At 49.6% G+C, this 16,972-nt stretch overlaps 1 protein-coding gene across 1 annotated transcript; it reads right to left on the minus strand.

Annotated features, from left to right (window-relative positions):
- Positions 1 to 252: 252 nt before the first annotated feature.
- LOC140384869 (maestro heat-like repeat-containing protein family member 1) lies at positions 253 to 6,244 on the minus strand. The gene has a single exon (XM_072466812.1). It carries the CDS (start codon positions 5,875 to 5,877, stop codon positions 1,003 to 1,005), a length of 4,875 nt encoding a protein of 1,624 aa, XP_072322913.1. The 5' UTR covers positions 5,878 to 6,244; the 3' UTR covers positions 253 to 1,002.
- Between the last annotated feature and the right edge of the window lie 10,728 nt (positions 6,245 to 16,972).

The following is a 16,972-nucleotide window of genomic DNA, read 5'->3' on the forward strand; positions in this document are numbered from 1 at the left end:
AATCAATCCATACAGTACCAGGACAGAAAGAACAGTGTTGTCCCAATCACCAGGACAGGGTTGGGTTCTGACCAGACAGTAGTGTGTGCAGTTAATCTGTTCTAAGATACACTGTGTGTTAAAGAATAGAACTGTTTGAAAAATCAAATAGCATCCTGATAGGCTGAAGGATTGAATTTGTCTCTACATCAGAATTTAGCATTGCACATTTTGAAGTTTGCCTAGTAACTAGAAAGGAACAACAGGATTTCAGTTTATTTATAATAAAGTTACAAAACGTCATTTAGCAGCAATCAACAATTCATTGCAAAGTAGAGAATTTGGAGTAGGATCAGGGTCTGTGTTGAAGGGAAGGTCAAGGAGGATCAGGGTCTGTGTTGATAGCAGGTCGAGGAGGATTATTTCTCTGTTGAAGAGGTTGAGGAGGATCAGGGCCTGTGTTGAAGAGAAGGTCGAGGAGGATCAGGGCCTGTGTTAAAGAGAAGGTCGAGGAGGATCAGGGCCTGTGTTGAAGAGAAGGTCGAGGAGGATCAGGGCCTGTGTTGAAGAGAAGGTCAAGGAGCATCAGGCCCTGTGTTGAAGAGGTCGAGGAGGATCAGGGTCTGTGTTGATAGCAGGTCGAGGAGGAGCAGGGCCTATGTTGAAGAGAAGGCCGAGGAGGATCAGGGCCTGTGTTGAAGAGAAGGTCGAGGAGGATTAGGGCCTGTGTTGAAGTGAAGGTCGCGGAGGATCAGGGCCTGTGTTGAAGAGAAGGTCGAGGAGTATCAGGGCCCGTGTTGAAGAGATGGTCGAGGAGGATCAGGGCCTGTGTTGAAGAGGCCGAGGAGGATCAGGGTTCTGTGTTGAAGAGGAGGTAGAGGAGGATCAGGGTCTGTGTTGAAGCGGAGGTCAAGGAGGATCAGGGTCTGTGTTGAAGAGGAGGTCAAGGAGGATCAGGGTCTGTGTTGAAGAGGAGGTCGATGAGGGCCTGTGCCGAATTCAGACAAATGGTTAGTCTCAGCTTTAATATTTATATTTTTTCCACCACCTAATTCTTTGGGCGGGCTTTGAACTTTCTTCTGGATTTTGGAAAAAGAAAACTGAAAGTTTGACGGCATTTGCTCGGATCTGCACCAGTGGGTTGTTGAAGAAAGATACACAGTCTGTAACATATGTGTGTATCCTATCAGGAAAATCTTTAATGAATTGTTTTGAAATGTCTCTGAGGAATTCTGTGTAGTTCAGGGTAGTCGCCCCTAAATGCTTCTCAATCTTTGTGCATGCCTCAGCTGAGCCAATAAGGGGAATGATCAAACCAAGTGTCGAGTTACATGACCGAGACACTTCCTTGCTCTTCCCACCCAGGTGCAGCAACAAACAAACCAGGTGTGAATGGATTTGTTGGTAAAAATAGGTTCTGGGATCTCGGCATCCACACTTGGCTAAACTCCCCAACACGCTAAATGCTTCAGCCTGCACCTTATCACACTTAGCTTCAAAGAATGGTTGGATCCCACTGATGATTTTCAGTACAAAGGGTCTGATAGTATTTGGTCTCAACTGATCTAAATGTTTTGAGAGGCATAACAACACCTCAAACATGAGCAGCTCATTGTCATTTTCTCCAGTTTCCATCAGACCAGTCATTGCACAAAGTACGGGTCGTGAATATTTTTCTATTCTGTGAGGAGCTCCAGTTGTAACGTTGCTCAGGCCCCGAACACAGAGAAACTGGACTACTGAAGAAGAATTAAACAGACACCTGAGCAGTCTGTTCATCAGGGTATCTGTCAGTTGAAGCTGTGAAGTCAATGGAGACTTTACCAGTTCTCCAAAGAAGGCAGCCACAGTGACTTTCTGACATTCTTCTACTGTGAGGATTAGAGCGGAGAGTTGCACTACAATCCCAATGAGACTCGGGCCAGCATACCGGACCATTGCTTTAGCCAGCAGAATAACTCCTCTGTGTGACTTGCGTAAATCCATCATCTGATTCCAACCTCCACATTCCAGCATGAAATGCACCACATGTTTATTGTTTGACATATTCAGCACCTCTATTAACATCTCTACACAGTTCACACACACATCTCTGCTGCTCAATGACTGTGGTTCAGCTGAGAAATCTTTCTGCTTTGATTCATGATGGGGAACAAAAACCTTGGGCAGACGGACATTGATGGAAGAGCTGTGATGGACGAGCAGCGTGCTGAATAATTGGGGGAATAGTTTGATGACAGTCTCCCTTGACTCGGGTGTAGTTATCATCTCATACAGAGCACACACAGCAGCCAGGGATTCAAGAGCTGAATATTGATTCAAGTTCTCAGTGATGGGATACGTTCTCCTTTCCCCAACTGGTATCTGTTTGTTCAGTATATTCAGCAGCTCCCTCATTGTATTCATAGAACATTCTGTGTCCTCTGCCAGTGCTCTCCATATGTCACTGACATACTCATCCAAAGGAACAGGGAAAGTGAGGAGACAGGACACAACCGTTGGCGTGTTGTGCGTGGTTAGAATTGCAATACTCCGTAGAACTGAAAATTTCACAGCCTCTGAAGGAACTGACTGTAACTGAACTCTCAGCAGGTCAAGTATCTCAGAGACCTGGTCCCGAAGTTCACTGCCACGCCTCTTAATGATGGTTTTCAGGAGGACAGCGGCTGCACTGGAACAGTTGGAGTGTTGGTCAGTCAGTCCTTTAAAGATGGCAAAGAGCAGATTGCTCAGCTGGTCATGGGGCAAACAGTTCGAAATGACCTCAGTGATCTGACTGCATGTTTGAAAGAGGACTGAGCTGTCAATGTTGACAAATTCTTCTCTGACTGCTTTCAGAACATCGAGCTGCTCTTTGTGTTGATTCTGGTTGGTGCCTTCATATGAGAACTGAATAGACAGGATAATATACAAACTGTCCATGGCCAATTGCCCAATGGATGGTGACGGATCTACACAGCGTGGCATCAATCGTCCAATCAGAGTCCCAATGTTATTTAATGGTACTACATTTTTAACATCGAGTGTCTCCAAGTAACATTTCATCAGCTCGAAGATCGTGCCCATGGCTCTCTCTCGCTCATAATCCTTTGTTGACATGATCCACTCTTCTACCTGCATGAATATGGCCTGAAGACCTTCAGGGGACAAATCCTGAAGTAATATTTGCTTCAGAAGCTCTTGCAAGGCAGTAATGGTTTGTTTATAAAGCGTGGCTGTCTCTTTGGTGTTCCTCTCTGTGTCTTTGCCCTTGTCCAATTCAGCAGGGACTAGGCTGAAAGTACTGGTTAGGCAGATTTGAATTAATTGTGAGGTGTCATCTTGGTTTGAGTCAGTGCGTAGTTGAACGAGATACATGCAGGCGGACATTGCTAATTGTCGAACAGGGTTCAGCAGTAACTCTGGTGGCTCAGCCCCAATAAGGTCCTGCATGTATATCAAAAGCTGTCTTTTTCCACTGAAGTTGAAGGGAACTCTCTGGTGGATTGATTGGAGGGATCTGGCAATCAGAGTCACAGTCTTTATTAGGCTGAGCTTTAGTGTGAGATCCTTGGATTCGGCCTTTATCCCCTGAACCCTGGCACTAAATTGGTTAGCCACAGCTGGCAAGATATGGTTCTCGATTCTGGATAGAACTAGTTCCTCAGGTGAATAGAGGGCCGTGTTCCCATAACACAGAACCAGTGTGCTCTTAACTTTATCCAGATCCACATCAGACTTATCCCTCAGAATATTGAAGAAATTATTTGTGTTCTTTAAGCTGTTGGAATTCGTAAACTCCTCTAGGATACTGAGGGCATCATCAAAGTGGGTCATAGCACAGAAACCAATGGCAGCGGCCATGCCCTCTCTCTCCACACTCTCACTGTGCTGCACACTTAGTAACATTTGGTGAAGCTCTTGCTTTATGTTCTTACTGGGGACATGATGGAGCACTGTCCCGAGAGATTGATAAAGAAAGCCTTTCTCTTGTGGGGAGCGATGATCGGTTTGGATCAGTTTACACATTTCATCACTCAGTTTTGCTGTCCATTCCCCATTGTCAATGTGATTCAGAGTTCTGGACAAGAGCAACAACAGCTTCTTCTCCCATTCTTGTTGGAGCAGAGACTCCTCTGTATTTGCCAGTAAATGATCAGCTAATGATGGGAGCTCCTCTGCCCAACTTGTCACTGTGGCTGGGTGGATATTGAAACTCAGGACTTGCAATAGCCTCAATGCAGCAGCTCCTTGGCCTCCTCCCTGATATGGACAACAGGACACAATGAGGAGTCGGGCCAACAATGCCTGGGCTGTAGGGAGATTGCTTTCTTCATTGGAAGGGAGTGAAAAGCTTTCATTGCCAGCTTGCAATTTCCTTTTCCCCAACTGTGTTAAACAATTACAGATTGTTGTTAAAGCTTTAGCATACTGGCTCATTGTGACACACTCTAATAAGAATGGCCAGAGAATATCCTCCATCCTCATTGTATTTGTGATCATAAACATCACTGTCTCACATGCTGTAACTACATCTTCATCTGTAACCTGATCTGGATGTTGATCAGATGATGCCATGCTCCCTGAATGAATAGGTGCAGCGCATTGCCGAATGAGAAATTCCACCATTACCTTTCCGCCTTCTGGCTCAAGGTAACCTTGCTGGGCCATAGCACATATTACCTGGGCAGTGATCTTCTTTTCCTGATTGGTGCTCTTGTCTAGGAGAACTGGTTTTACTGCAGCCACAATCTCAGCCTTCCTCCTCTCTAAGTGCGAGGAGGCTGAGCTGATGAGGTGTCTCAGTACAGTGAGAGTTCCTACTCTCACTTGTTGGTCAGCATTTTCTAACTTAGTCAAGAGGAAGTCAACCAATGAGTCTGCATAAACTGGAGCCAGTACCGTGAAACAGCGAAGGGTCTCAGTGTGGTTCTTCACAGAAAGTTGGTTACTAAAGTCCACTGAAAGACAAATCTGCTGGTGGAGATTGTTAAGCACGTTGTCCACCTGTGCTTTCAGATTGAAACATTTCATTTCCGTGGCAATATCCAATACCCTGCACAGACACTCAGTGATTGAACAATGTCCCCCTTGTTTCTTGGAGAGAGACAGGAGGCCTCGGATTAACTTGGGTAGCTCTTCCTCTAGTCTGTCCTTGGGTAGCAGGGCACTAACGTAACCTAGAGCTTCCACTGTGGGGATGTTGAACTTCAAATGCTCCTTCTCGAGCCACATTTTGAACAATAGACTATAGACAATGTTGATCTCGGTAGCGAAAGTATTTTTAGTCACTGTAGGGTCGGAGACTTTATCCTTATTCTCCAGATAGTTCAGGATGCTTTTGCTAAAGCTACCCATTGCTGAAGCAAACACAGACTTCAGCTCATCCTCTTTAACTCCAATAAGAACTGGGATCATAGTTTCCATGATAGATTTAAGAAAAGGGACCATGCCGTACACATTTTGCATTGACATTTTGCTCAAGGTCTTCACCATGTACAAATGGGGAAGGTTCCCTTGTTTAAAATTTTCCATTGTCAACTGAACAACTTGATTAATAAATCTGAAGCTCATGGCCACAAGGAGATTGCATGCAGCTTCCTGGCTGTCAGCTTGTGTTCCTGTTAATGCTGTCATCCACTGTGTAGCCAGAGAGATAACTTTCTGTGCTAGTGCTGGGCTGATTTGATCAATGGTGTCCTTGATAATCTTTGTCATACTCTCCAATATTATAACCCCCTGTGGAACTGTCAGCATGGTGTGTTGGGACAAATGGTCATGGCAGCACTTTAACACTGTTTCTGGGTGATGACATCCCAATGTATGGAGGGTGTTTGATATTTTTTGATGACAACTTTCATCTTCCTCTCCAGCCATCTTCACCAGGGCAACTGAGAATAATTCCACACTGCTGTACATCTTAGCAATCTTTCCACAACCTGAGTTTGGAAAGCTAAAACTGATGAGTTCAGTCCTTACAAAGATTATTAGTGCAGTCTTCCTGAAGGATGTGTCCTTTCAGAATGGAAATCCTGAACTGTCTGATATATTCTAAGCAGATCAGTCTTGATCTTTGCTCTGTACTCTAATCTCTACTCTTCAACTTGAAGGATCTGATTGATCAATGACTTTCTGCAAAAGATTAAAGACCTTTCTTCACTCACTCTCAGAATGAAATCTCCTGTTGGGTGATTATTCTCTCACTATTCTTTCTCTCTAATTGTTAATGTTGTTCTTTTACACAGTGTTTTCACTCCTCTCCAGTGTTCCTCCCAGATGTGAACAAATATGATAAACACACCCGTTTTCTAGCTCTCTCTCGTCACTTTCTCAAATACAAATGCACACTTGGTAACACAGTGCTGTGTTTTGTCCAATCCCTGCTGCCTTTGGGTTGTTATGGTTTTCATTGTGAAGTCACATGACATAAGATGTTATGTTATGATGCTGCCCAGCTGATGGTGCCAGTTTCAGATGGGTAGAGGTTCAGCTTAAGGCACAGACAAGGCAACCACTGCAACACTTGGCAGCCAAGCTGGATTGTACAATAGTTTGTTTCCTAATATCAACTCGACAGTATCACACAAAGTGCTGATACCAAAATATATAGAAACGGTATTGCAGGGTAGATATTTGTTGAACTTTGTCAAATACTTTCTAAAATCCAATAAGACAACATCCACAGCATTCCCTTCATTGACCTTCTCTGTTACTTCAACCAAAAATTTCAATTCAATTCTGCCTTTTATAAATCCATACTAACTCTTTATTCACTGAGAACTCGCCAGTTCATGTTTTCTTGGACTATTGTTTCTAAAACTATGCCTTTATTACCCCCCGGTTTGACCATCTCACTGTGTCCAATATTCCAACCTCCATAGACATCAACTCATCCAGAAAATTACTGCTCATATCTTAATGTGCACTAAGACCCAATCACCCATTATCCCTTGGCTCGCTGACCTACATTAGCTCCGAGTATGGCAATGTCTCAGTTTTAAATTTCTCATACTCAGGTTCAATCTTTCCACATATTTACCTCTCTATATCAATGTAACCTCCAGCTCAGCTCTTTGGTCAAACCTTTTTCACTCTTTCTAATATTTGCCTTCTTTGCATCAGTAGTCATTTCTCTCTGAATACACTTATGTGAAGTGCGCCTACTGGTAGAAAAGGCAAGTAAAAACTCAGTCAGTTGTCTCAGTGTCTGGAGTACGTCTCAGGATGTTTAAACCTGTACATAGGACATACAGTGCACTTCCAGTTGCGGCTATGCGGAGCTAAGTCGCATATTCGGCGGCTCCTGCAAAAACGGACTTTTGGGCTCTTTTCAGGGCCCCCAACGGCACTTTTTCGATGTTTCCCGGTGTGGGAAGGAGTCTACAACAGCTCCTCGTGGGGCTGTTTAGCACTGGGCTAAATCGCTGGCTTTGAAAGCAGACCAAGGCAAGCCAGCAGCACGGTTCGATTCCCATAACAGCCTCCCCGAACAGGCGCCGGCATGTGGCGACTAGGGGCTTTTCGCAGTAACTTAATTTGAAGCCTACTTGTGACAATAAGCGATTTTCATTTCATTTCATTTTTGGTATATGGCTTCAACTAGGAGCGGGGCGACAAAAAAGGTGGTGGTGGACCCGAAGAAGGTGTGAGGGAAGAAGGACAAAATGGCGGCGGGCGGAGACCAAGCAGCGTGGATGCAGTGGGCGGAGGAGCAGCAGGAGGGTATCCAGCACTGCTTCAGAGAGATTAAAACGGACCTGCTAGAGCCGATGAAGGCTTCTATTGATAAGCTGCTGGAGACAGAGACGGCCCAGGGAGTGGCGATCCGTGAGGCTCGACAAAAGATCTCTGACAATGAGGACGAGATCTTAGGCCTGCAGGTAAAGGTGGAGGCGCACGAGGTGCTCCACAAGAAATGGCAGGAGCGGTTCGAGGAGATGGAGAATCGGTCGAGGCGGAAGAATCTGCGGATTCTGGGCCTCCCGGAGGGGCAGAAGGGGCCGGATGTGGGGGCCTATGTGGTCACCATGTTGAACACGCTGATGGGAGCGGGGTCCTTCCAGGGGCCCCTGGAGCTGGAAGGGGCCCATAGAGTGCTGGCGAGGAGGCCCAAGGCTAACGAGCCTCCACGGGCGGTGCTGGTGCGGTTCCATCGGTTTGTCGATCGGGAGTGTGTGCTCAGGTGGGCCAAGAAGGAGAGGAGCAGCAGGTGGGAGAACGCGGAGGTTCGGATATATCAAGACTGGAGTGCAGAGGTGGCGAAGAGGATTGCCGGGTACAATCGAGCGAAGGCGGTGCTGCACAGGAAGGGAGTGAAGTTTGGCATATTGCAGCCAGCGCGACTGTGGGTTACCTACAAGGACCGGCACCATTATTTTGAGTCTCCGGAGGAGGCGTGGGCCTTTGTTCAGGCCGAGAAGTTGGACACAGATTGAGGGTCGGGAGAGGAGGGTGTGCCACACAATGGGAGGAGTTGAAGGAGAGGCGGGAGTGGCCGGGGTCAGCAGGAGTCAGCTGACTTGCGGAAGTGCAATGGGGGAAGTAAATCAGCTAGGATGGATCCTAGCCGGGGGCAGGGGGTGGCTGGGGGGGTTGGGTTGGGTGGGGGGGGGGATCGAGTTACTGCTGTTATGGTCAAGGAGGAGCTGGAGCAAGTGGGGGGGGGTCAAGACGGTGGTATGCCGCTGTGGGGAACGGGCCGGGTGTGGGGTGCGGGCGCGTGGCTGGCCGAGGAGGGGTCATGGCTAGTCGGTGGGGGAGGGGGGTGGGTAACTTCCTGATCCGGCTGATAACCTGGAATGTAAGGGAACTGAATGGGCCGGTTAAGCGGGCCCGCGTGTTCACACACCTGAAGGGGCTCATGGCGGATGTGGTTATGCGTCAGGAAACACACCTGAAGGTGGCAGACCAGGTAAGATTGAGGAAAGGGTGGGTAGGTCAGGTGTTTCACTCGAGGCTGAATGCCAAAAATCGAGGGGTGGCGATCTTGGTGGGAAAGAAGGTGCGTTTGAGGCGGCGAGCATTGTGGCAGATAATGGCGGCAGGTACATAATGGTAAGTGGTAAGTTGCAGGGAGAGAGGGTGGTACTGGTCAATGTGTATGCCCCGAACTGGGACGATGCGGGTTTTATGCGGCGTATGTTGGGTCGGATCCCAGACTTGGAAGTGGGGGGGCCTGATAATGGGGGGAGGCTTTAACACGGTGTTGGATCCGGCACTGGATCGCTCCAGGTCTAGGACGGGTAAGAAGCCGGCGGCGGCTAAAGTGCTGAGGGGGTTTATGGACCAAATGGGAGGGGTGGACCCTTGGAGATTTGCAAGGCAGGGGGCTAGGGAATTTTCATTCTTCTCACATGTCCACAAGGCTTCTTCCCGAATCGACTTTTTCATCTTGAGTAGGGCGTTGATAGCGAGAGTAGAGGATACTGAGTATTCGGCAATAGCCATTTCGGACCACACCCCGCATTGGGTGGACTTGGAGATGGGGGAGGAGAGGGACCAGCGCCTGCTGTGGTGCTTGGAGGTGGGGCTGTTGGCGGACGAGGATGTGAGCGAGCGGGTCCGAGGAAGTACAGAGAGGTACCTGGAGACCAACGACAACGAGGAGGTCCGAGTGGGGACGGTATGGGAGGCACTGAAGGCGGTGGTGAGGGGAAAGCTGATCCCCATTAGGGCCCACAAGGAGCAGAGGGAGTGGGGGGAGAGGGAGAGGCTGGTGGGGGAGATGGTGAGAGTAGACAGGAGGTATGCAGAGGTGCCTGAGGAAGGATTGTTGAGGAAGAGGCGCAGCCTCCAGGCCGAATTCGACCTGGTGACCACCAGGAAGGCGGAGGTGCATTGGAGGAAGGCCCAGGGGGCGATTTACGATTTATGGGGAAAAGGCATCAGCTTCGGAAGCAGGACGCAGCTAGGGTGATCGGGGGAGTTAAGGACGGGAGGGAGTGTGGTGCGGAGTGGACCTGGCATCAATGGGGTCTTCAGGGACTTCTACGAGGAATTGTACCAATCCGAGCCCCCACGGGAGGAGGGAGGGATGGGCCGCTTCCTGGACCAATCAAAGGTGGAAGAGGGACTGGTGGCGGGATTGGGGGCCCCGATTAGGCTGGAGGAGCTGATCAAAGGGATAGGAAGCATGCAGGCGGGGAAGGCACCGGGGCCGGACGGTTTCCCGGTCGAATTCTATAAAAAAATATATGGACCTGTTGGGCCCGCTGTTAGTTAGGACCTTTAATGAGGCAAGGGAGGGGGGGGCTTTGCCCCCGACGATGTCCCGGGCACTGATCTCCTTGATCCTGAAGCGGGACAAGGATCCCCTGCAGTGTGGGTCTTACAGACCGATTTCCTTGCTAAATGTAGATGCCAAGGTGCTAGCGAAGGTCTTAGCCACGAGGATTGAGGATTGTGTACCGTAGATCATCCATGAAGACCAGACAGGGTTTGTGAAGGGGAGGCAGTTGAACACGAATGTGCGGAGGCTTTTGAACGTTATCATGATGCCGGTGAGGGAGGGGGAGGCGGAGATAGTGGTGGCGATGGATGCTGAGAAAGCCTTTGATAGGGTAGAGTGGGGGTACCTGTGGGAGGTGCTGAGGAGGTTTGGGTTTGGGGAGGGGTTTGTCAGGTGGGTTAGGCTGTTGCATGAGGTCCCGATGGCGAGTGTGGCCACAAACTGGAAGAGGTCCGAGTACTTTCGGTTGCACCGAGGGACGAGACAGGGGTGTCCCTTATCCCCCCTGCTCTTCGCACTGGCGATTGAACCCCTGGCTATGGCACTGAGGGAGTCGAGGAACTGGAGGGGGTTGGTGCGTGGTGGGGAGGAGCATAGGGTGTCACTTTATGCGGACGACGTGCTGCTGTATGTGGCGGACCCGGTGGGAGGAATGCCGGAGGTAATGAGGATTCTTAAGGAATTCGGGGATTTTTCGGGGTACAAGCTCAACATGGGGAAGAGCGAGCTGTTCGTAGTTCATCCAGGGGACCAGGAGAGGGGGATTGGCGAGCTCCCACTAAAAAAGTCGGAGAGGAGCTTCAGGTATCTGGGGAGTCCAGGTGGCCAGGAGCTGGGGGGCCCTGCATAGGCTTAATTGTACAAGGCTGGTGGAGCAAATAGAGGAGGAGGTTAAGAGGTGGGACGTGTTGCCGCTGTCCTTGGCGGGTAGGGTGCAGTCAATCAAAATGACGGTGCTCCCAAGGTTTTTGTTCCTGTTCCAGTGCCTCCCCGTGTTTAGCCCGAAGGCTTTTTTCAGGCGGGTTAACAGGAGTATAATGGGATTTGTGTGGGCGCGAGGGACTCTGAGGGTGAGAAGGGTGTTCCTGGAGCGGAGTAGAGATAGGGGGGGGCTGGCGCTGCCCAATCTCTGTGGATACTACTGGGCCGCCAATGCGACAATGGTGCGCAAGTGGGTGATGGAGGGGGAGGGGGCCGCATGGAAGAGGCTGGAGACGGCATCTTGTGTGGGTACAAGTCTGGGGGCGCTGGCAATGGCGCCGCTGCTGCTCCCTCCAAGGAGGTATACCACGAGCCCGGTGGTGGTGGCTGCCCTCAAAATTTGGGGGCTGGTTTAGCACACTGGGTTAAATCGCTGGCTTTTAAAGCAGACCAAGGCAGGCCAGCAGCACGGTTCGATTCCCGTACCAGCCTCCCCGAACAGGCACCGGAATGTGGCGACTAGGGGCTTTTCACAGTAATTTCATTTGAAGCCTACTTGTGACAATAAGCGATTTTCATTTCATTTCAGGGGGGAAATGGGGGCCTCGGCGGGGACCCCATTACAGGGGAACCACCGGTTCGCCCCAGGAAGAAAAGGTGGAGGGTTTGCGGGGTGGCACAGGGCAGGGATACGAAGGTTGGGGGACCTGTTTGTGGACGGGAAGTTTGCGAGCCTGGGTGAGCTGGAGGAGAAGTATGGGGAACACCTTCAGGTACTTACAGGTAAGGGCGTTTGCCAGACGGCAGGTGGCTGAATTCCCGCGGCTACGGTCACACACAGTACAGGACAGGGTGCTCTCGGGGGGGGTGGGTGGGAGTGGGGAAGATCTTGGAAATTTACCAGGTGATGCAGGAGGAGGAGGAGGCCTCGGTGGTGGAGGTAAAAGGTAAGTGGGAGGAGGAGTTGGGAGAGGAAATTGAGGAAGGGACGTGGGCAGACGCCCTGGGGAGGGTGAACTCTTCCTCATCGTGCGCAAGGCTCAGCCTCATACAGTTTAAGGTGCTGCACAGGGCACACATGACCGGGACAAGGATGAGTCGTTTTTTGGGGGGTGAGGACAGGTGCGTTAGGTGCTCAGGGAGCCCAGCAAACCACACCCATATGTTCTGGGCATGCCCAGCGCTGGAGGAATTTTGGAAGGGCGTAGCGAGGACGGTGTCGAGGGTGGTAGGATCAAGGGTCAAGCCGGGCTGGGGGCTCGCAATATTTGGGGTGGCAGAGGAGCTGGGAGTGCAGGAGGCGAAAATGGCCGGAATTCTGGCCTTTGCGTCCCTGGTAGCCTGGCAGAGGATTCTTCTTCAGTGGAAGGATGCAAGGCCCCCAAGCGTGGAATCCTTGATCAGCGATATGGCAGGGTGTATTAAGTTGGAGAGGATGAAATTCCCCTTGAGAGGGTCGGTACAAGGGTTCTTTAGGCGGTGGCAACTGTTCTTAGACTTCCTGGCAGAGCGGGAGACATTGGTCAATGGCAGCAGCAACTCGGGGGGGGGGGGGGGGGGGGGGGGGTCACTTTACTTTTTTGTTTTTGTTATTTATACTGGAGGGTCTGAGGGGGTGTATATACTTGTATTAAGTCGGGGTGTTAATGTTAATTTATTATTTATGTACAGGGGGTGGAGGGGGGTATGGAGGGTTGTTTTTCTGGACTGTGTTTTGTATTTAACCCTGTTGGGTTTCTTTTTCATTTTGTTATTGATATTTTATGAAAACCCTTAAATAAAAATTATTTTTTAAAAAAAAGACCATACAGTGCAGAAGGAGGCCATTCGGCCCATCGAGTCTGCACTGACCCACTTAAGCCCTCACTTCCACCCTATCCCCATAACCCAATAACCCCTCCTAACCTTTTTTGGTCACTAAGGGCAATTTAGCGTGGCCAATCCACCTAACCTGCACGCCTTTGGACTGTGGGAGGAAACCGGAGCACCCGGAGGAAACCCACGCACACACGGGGAGAACTTGCAGACTCTGCACAGACAGTGACCCAGCGGGGAATCGAACCTGGGACCCTGGCACTGTGAAGCCACAGTGCTAGCCACTTGTGCTATCGTGCTGCCCATACAAAGTCACATTGTTTCTAAACAACTCTTGAATAAAGCTCACTCCCATATCTTCTGTCAAAATAAAAGAGCAAAAAGTCTGAGATCTGATAGTTATGCGAATGTAATGAAAGTATGTTACATTGGTTAGCACAATTGCTTCACAGCTCCAGGGTCCCAGGTTCGATTCCCGGCTTGGGTCACTGCCTGTGCGGAGTCTGCACATTCTCCCCGTGTGTGCGTGGGTTTCCTCCGGGTGCTCCGGTTTCCTCCCACAGTCCAAAGATGTGCAGGTTAGGTGGATTGGCCATGCTAAATTGCCCTTAGTGTCCAAAATTGCCCTTAGTTGAGGGTGGGGTTACTGGGTTATGGGGATAGGGTGGAGGTGTTGACCTTGGGTAGGGTGCTCTTTCAAAGAGCCGGTGCAGACTCGATGGGCCGAATGGCCTCCTTCTGCACTGTAAATTCTATGATTCTATGATTCATGCTCTTTCTGTGTTCAATACATTTGTATGGTGTTAAGACCCAAGTAAAAGACAAAGATAGTGTTACTCTTCCCCCTACTGGGAACAGGCGGGATCAGATATAAAACTGAATCCAAAGAAGTTGAGTGGGCGGGTTTCTCCGTCAGCTGATGCCGAAATCTGGAAAGGGGATTGGCCGAACAATCGGTCTTGACAGTGGAATCGTGGCCAGCAACGGGTTCACACCAAATCGCAATTCTCTGGTGCATTGACAGCAGCATCAATGCGTTCCACTCCGCAGGTACAGTAAATGCCATTCGCATATCATTAACGGGCCTGAACCGGTATTCTCCGGGGCCTCCATGATTCTCCACCGAGGGTTCACTTGTGCTCTTAAAAACCGGGAAAAAGGCATAATTTCTGTTGAAAGTCTGAGGAGCTAGGACATGGAGAGGCGCTACCGGTCCTAACACTGGCTGAGCTGGCAGGTTTGAGGTTTGGTGGGTAACCAGGGGACAGGCCTAGGGCCTTGGTGACCCCCCCCCCCCCCGCCCCCCCACGGGGCCAGGTGTCCCGGCATGGGCTGCTATTGCCGAGGTCTGCAAGGCAGCCACCTTGCTGCGTACCCAATTGACCACCCACCTTGGCTCGTAGTTCTGCAGAGTGACACTGGCCGTATGGGTCACACCGCCGCCTACACCCCACTCCCACCCTTCGCTATGCCAGCCACTTCCCAACCGGCTGCCACTTGTCGGTAGGGCATCATGCGGCTCATCCAAGGGCAACGCCCATAGTAGCCCCTATAGGGAGTGTCCTTCTGGCACGGGCAGCGCCAGGTACCCCTGGCAGCAGGGACTGGGGCCTGAGGCCCTCACGGTTCCAGCCACCGATGGGTCCCATGGTGATTTGGGGTGGGGGGGGCATACGGGGACAGAGCCTGCAGTGCCAACTGGGGCCAATGTATAGCCTATTGGACCTGATCGGGGACAGGGGTACACACCATGCTAACATATCGACTTTTCACCCCCTGCAGACAATAGAACATAGAACATTACAGCGCAGTACAGGCCCTTCGGCCCTCGATGTTGGGCCGACCTGTGAAACCACTCTAAAGCCCATCTACACTATTCCCTTATCGTCCATATGTCTATCCAATGACCATTTGAATGCCCTTAGTGTTGGCGAGTCCACTACTGTTGCAGGCAGGGCATTCCACACCCTTACTACTCTCTGAGTAAAGAACCTACCTCTGACATCTGTCCTATATCTATCTCCCCTCAATTTAAAGCTATGTCCCCTCGTGCGAGACATCACCATCCGAGGAAAAAGGCTCTCACTGTCCACCCTATCCAATCCTCTGATCATCTTGTATGCCTCAATTAAGTCACCTCTTAACCTACTTCTCTCTAACGAAAACAGCCTCAAGTCCCTCAGCCTTTCCTCATAAGATCTTCCCTCCATACCAGGCAACATTCTGGTAAATCTCCTCTGCACCCTTTCCAATGCTTCCACATCCTTCTTATAATGCGGCGACCAGAATTGCACGCAATACTCCAAATGCGGCCGCACCAGAGTTTTGTAAGCTGCAACATGACTTCATGGCTCCGAAACTCAATCCCTCTACCAATAAAAGCTAACACACCGTACGCCTTCTTAACAACCCTCTCAACCTAGGTGGCAACTTTCAGGATCTATGTACATGGACACCGAGATCTCTCTGCTCATCCACACTGCCAAGAATCTTACCATTAGCCCAGCACTGTGGCTTCCTGTTATTCCTTCCAAAATGAATCACCTCACACTTTTCTGCATTAAACTCCATTTGCCACCTCAGCCCAGCGCTGCAGCTTATCTATGCCCCTCTGTAACTTGTAACATCCTTCCGCACTGTCCACAACTCCACCGACTTTACTATCATCTGCAAATTTACTCACCCATCCTTCTACGCCCTCCTCTAGGTCATTTATAAAAATTACAAACAGCAATGGATATTGGTAAACAACCAGTAATGGGGGCCTTCTTCCTAGTTGCTGCAGCCCCGTGTTTAACTTTGATTTTGCTGTTTTAACTTGTGTCTTTCTGTAATTTTGCCCTGGTTTTAACTCGGGTCCATCTGCGATTTAGGTCTGGTTTTAACTTGGGTCCATCTGCGATTTTGGTCTGGTTTTAACTTGGGTCTATCTCTGGTTTTGCTCTGGGACTTGTTCTCATTTTGCTCTGAGTTTAACTCGGGTCTATCTGTGATTTTACTCTGGTTTTAATTCGGGTCTATCTGTAATTTTGTCTCTGGGTTTAACATGGGTCTATCTCTGACTTTGTTCTGGTTTTAACTTGGGTCAATCTCTGACTTTTCTCTGGGTTTAACCTGCATCTATCTCGGATTTTGCTCTGATTTACCTCGGGTCTATGTGTAATTTTGTCTCTGGGTTTAACTCAGGTCTATGCATTAGCTATGAGGAGCGGTTGAATAAACTCGGTTTGTTCTCACTGGAACGATGGAGGTTGAGGGGCGACCTGATAGTGGTCTACAAAATTATGGGAGGCATAGACAGAGTGGATAGTCAGAGTCTTTTCCCCAGGGTAAAGGGGTCAATTACTAGGGGCCATAGGTTTAAGGTGCGAGGGGCAATGTTTAGAGTAGATGTACGAGGCAAGTTTTTTACACAGAGGGTAGCGGGTGCCTGGAACTCGCTGCCGGAGGAGTTGGTGGAAGCAGGGATGATAGTGACATTTAAAGGGCATCTTGACAAATACATGAATAGGATGGGAATAGAGGGATATGGACCCAGGAAGTGTAGAAGATTGAGTTTAGTCGGGCAGCATGGTCGGCACGGGCTTGGAGGGCCGAAGGGCCTGTTCCTGTGCTGTACTTTTCTTTGTTCTTTGTTCTATGTGTAATTTTGCTCTGGGTTTAACTTGGGTCTGTCTGTGATTTTGCTCTGGTTTTAATTTGGGTCTACTCTGACTTTGCTTTGGTTTCAACTTGGGTGTATCTGTGATTTTGCTCTGGGTTTAACTCATTTTGCTCTTGTTTCAACTTGGCTTTAACGTGGGTCTATCAGTGATTTTGATGTGGATGTAACTCGGGTCGTTCTCTCTTTTGCTCTGGTTTCAACTCGGGTTTTCTGTGAGTTTGCTCTGGGTTTAACTCGGGTTTTCTGTGCGTTTGCTCTGGGTTTAACTCGGGTTTTCTGTGAGTTTGCTCTGGGTTTAACTCGGGTTTTCTGTGAGTTTGCTCTGGGTTTAACTCGGGTTTTCTGTGAGTTTGCTCTGGGTTTAACTCGGGTTTTCTGTGAGTTTG

The sequence above is a fragment of the Scyliorhinus torazame genome, chromosome 10, assembly GCF_047496885.1.
Source record: "Scyliorhinus torazame isolate Kashiwa2021f chromosome 10, sScyTor2.1, whole genome shotgun sequence".
NCBI lineage: Eukaryota > Metazoa > Chordata > Chondrichthyes > Carcharhiniformes > Scyliorhinidae > Scyliorhinus > Scyliorhinus torazame.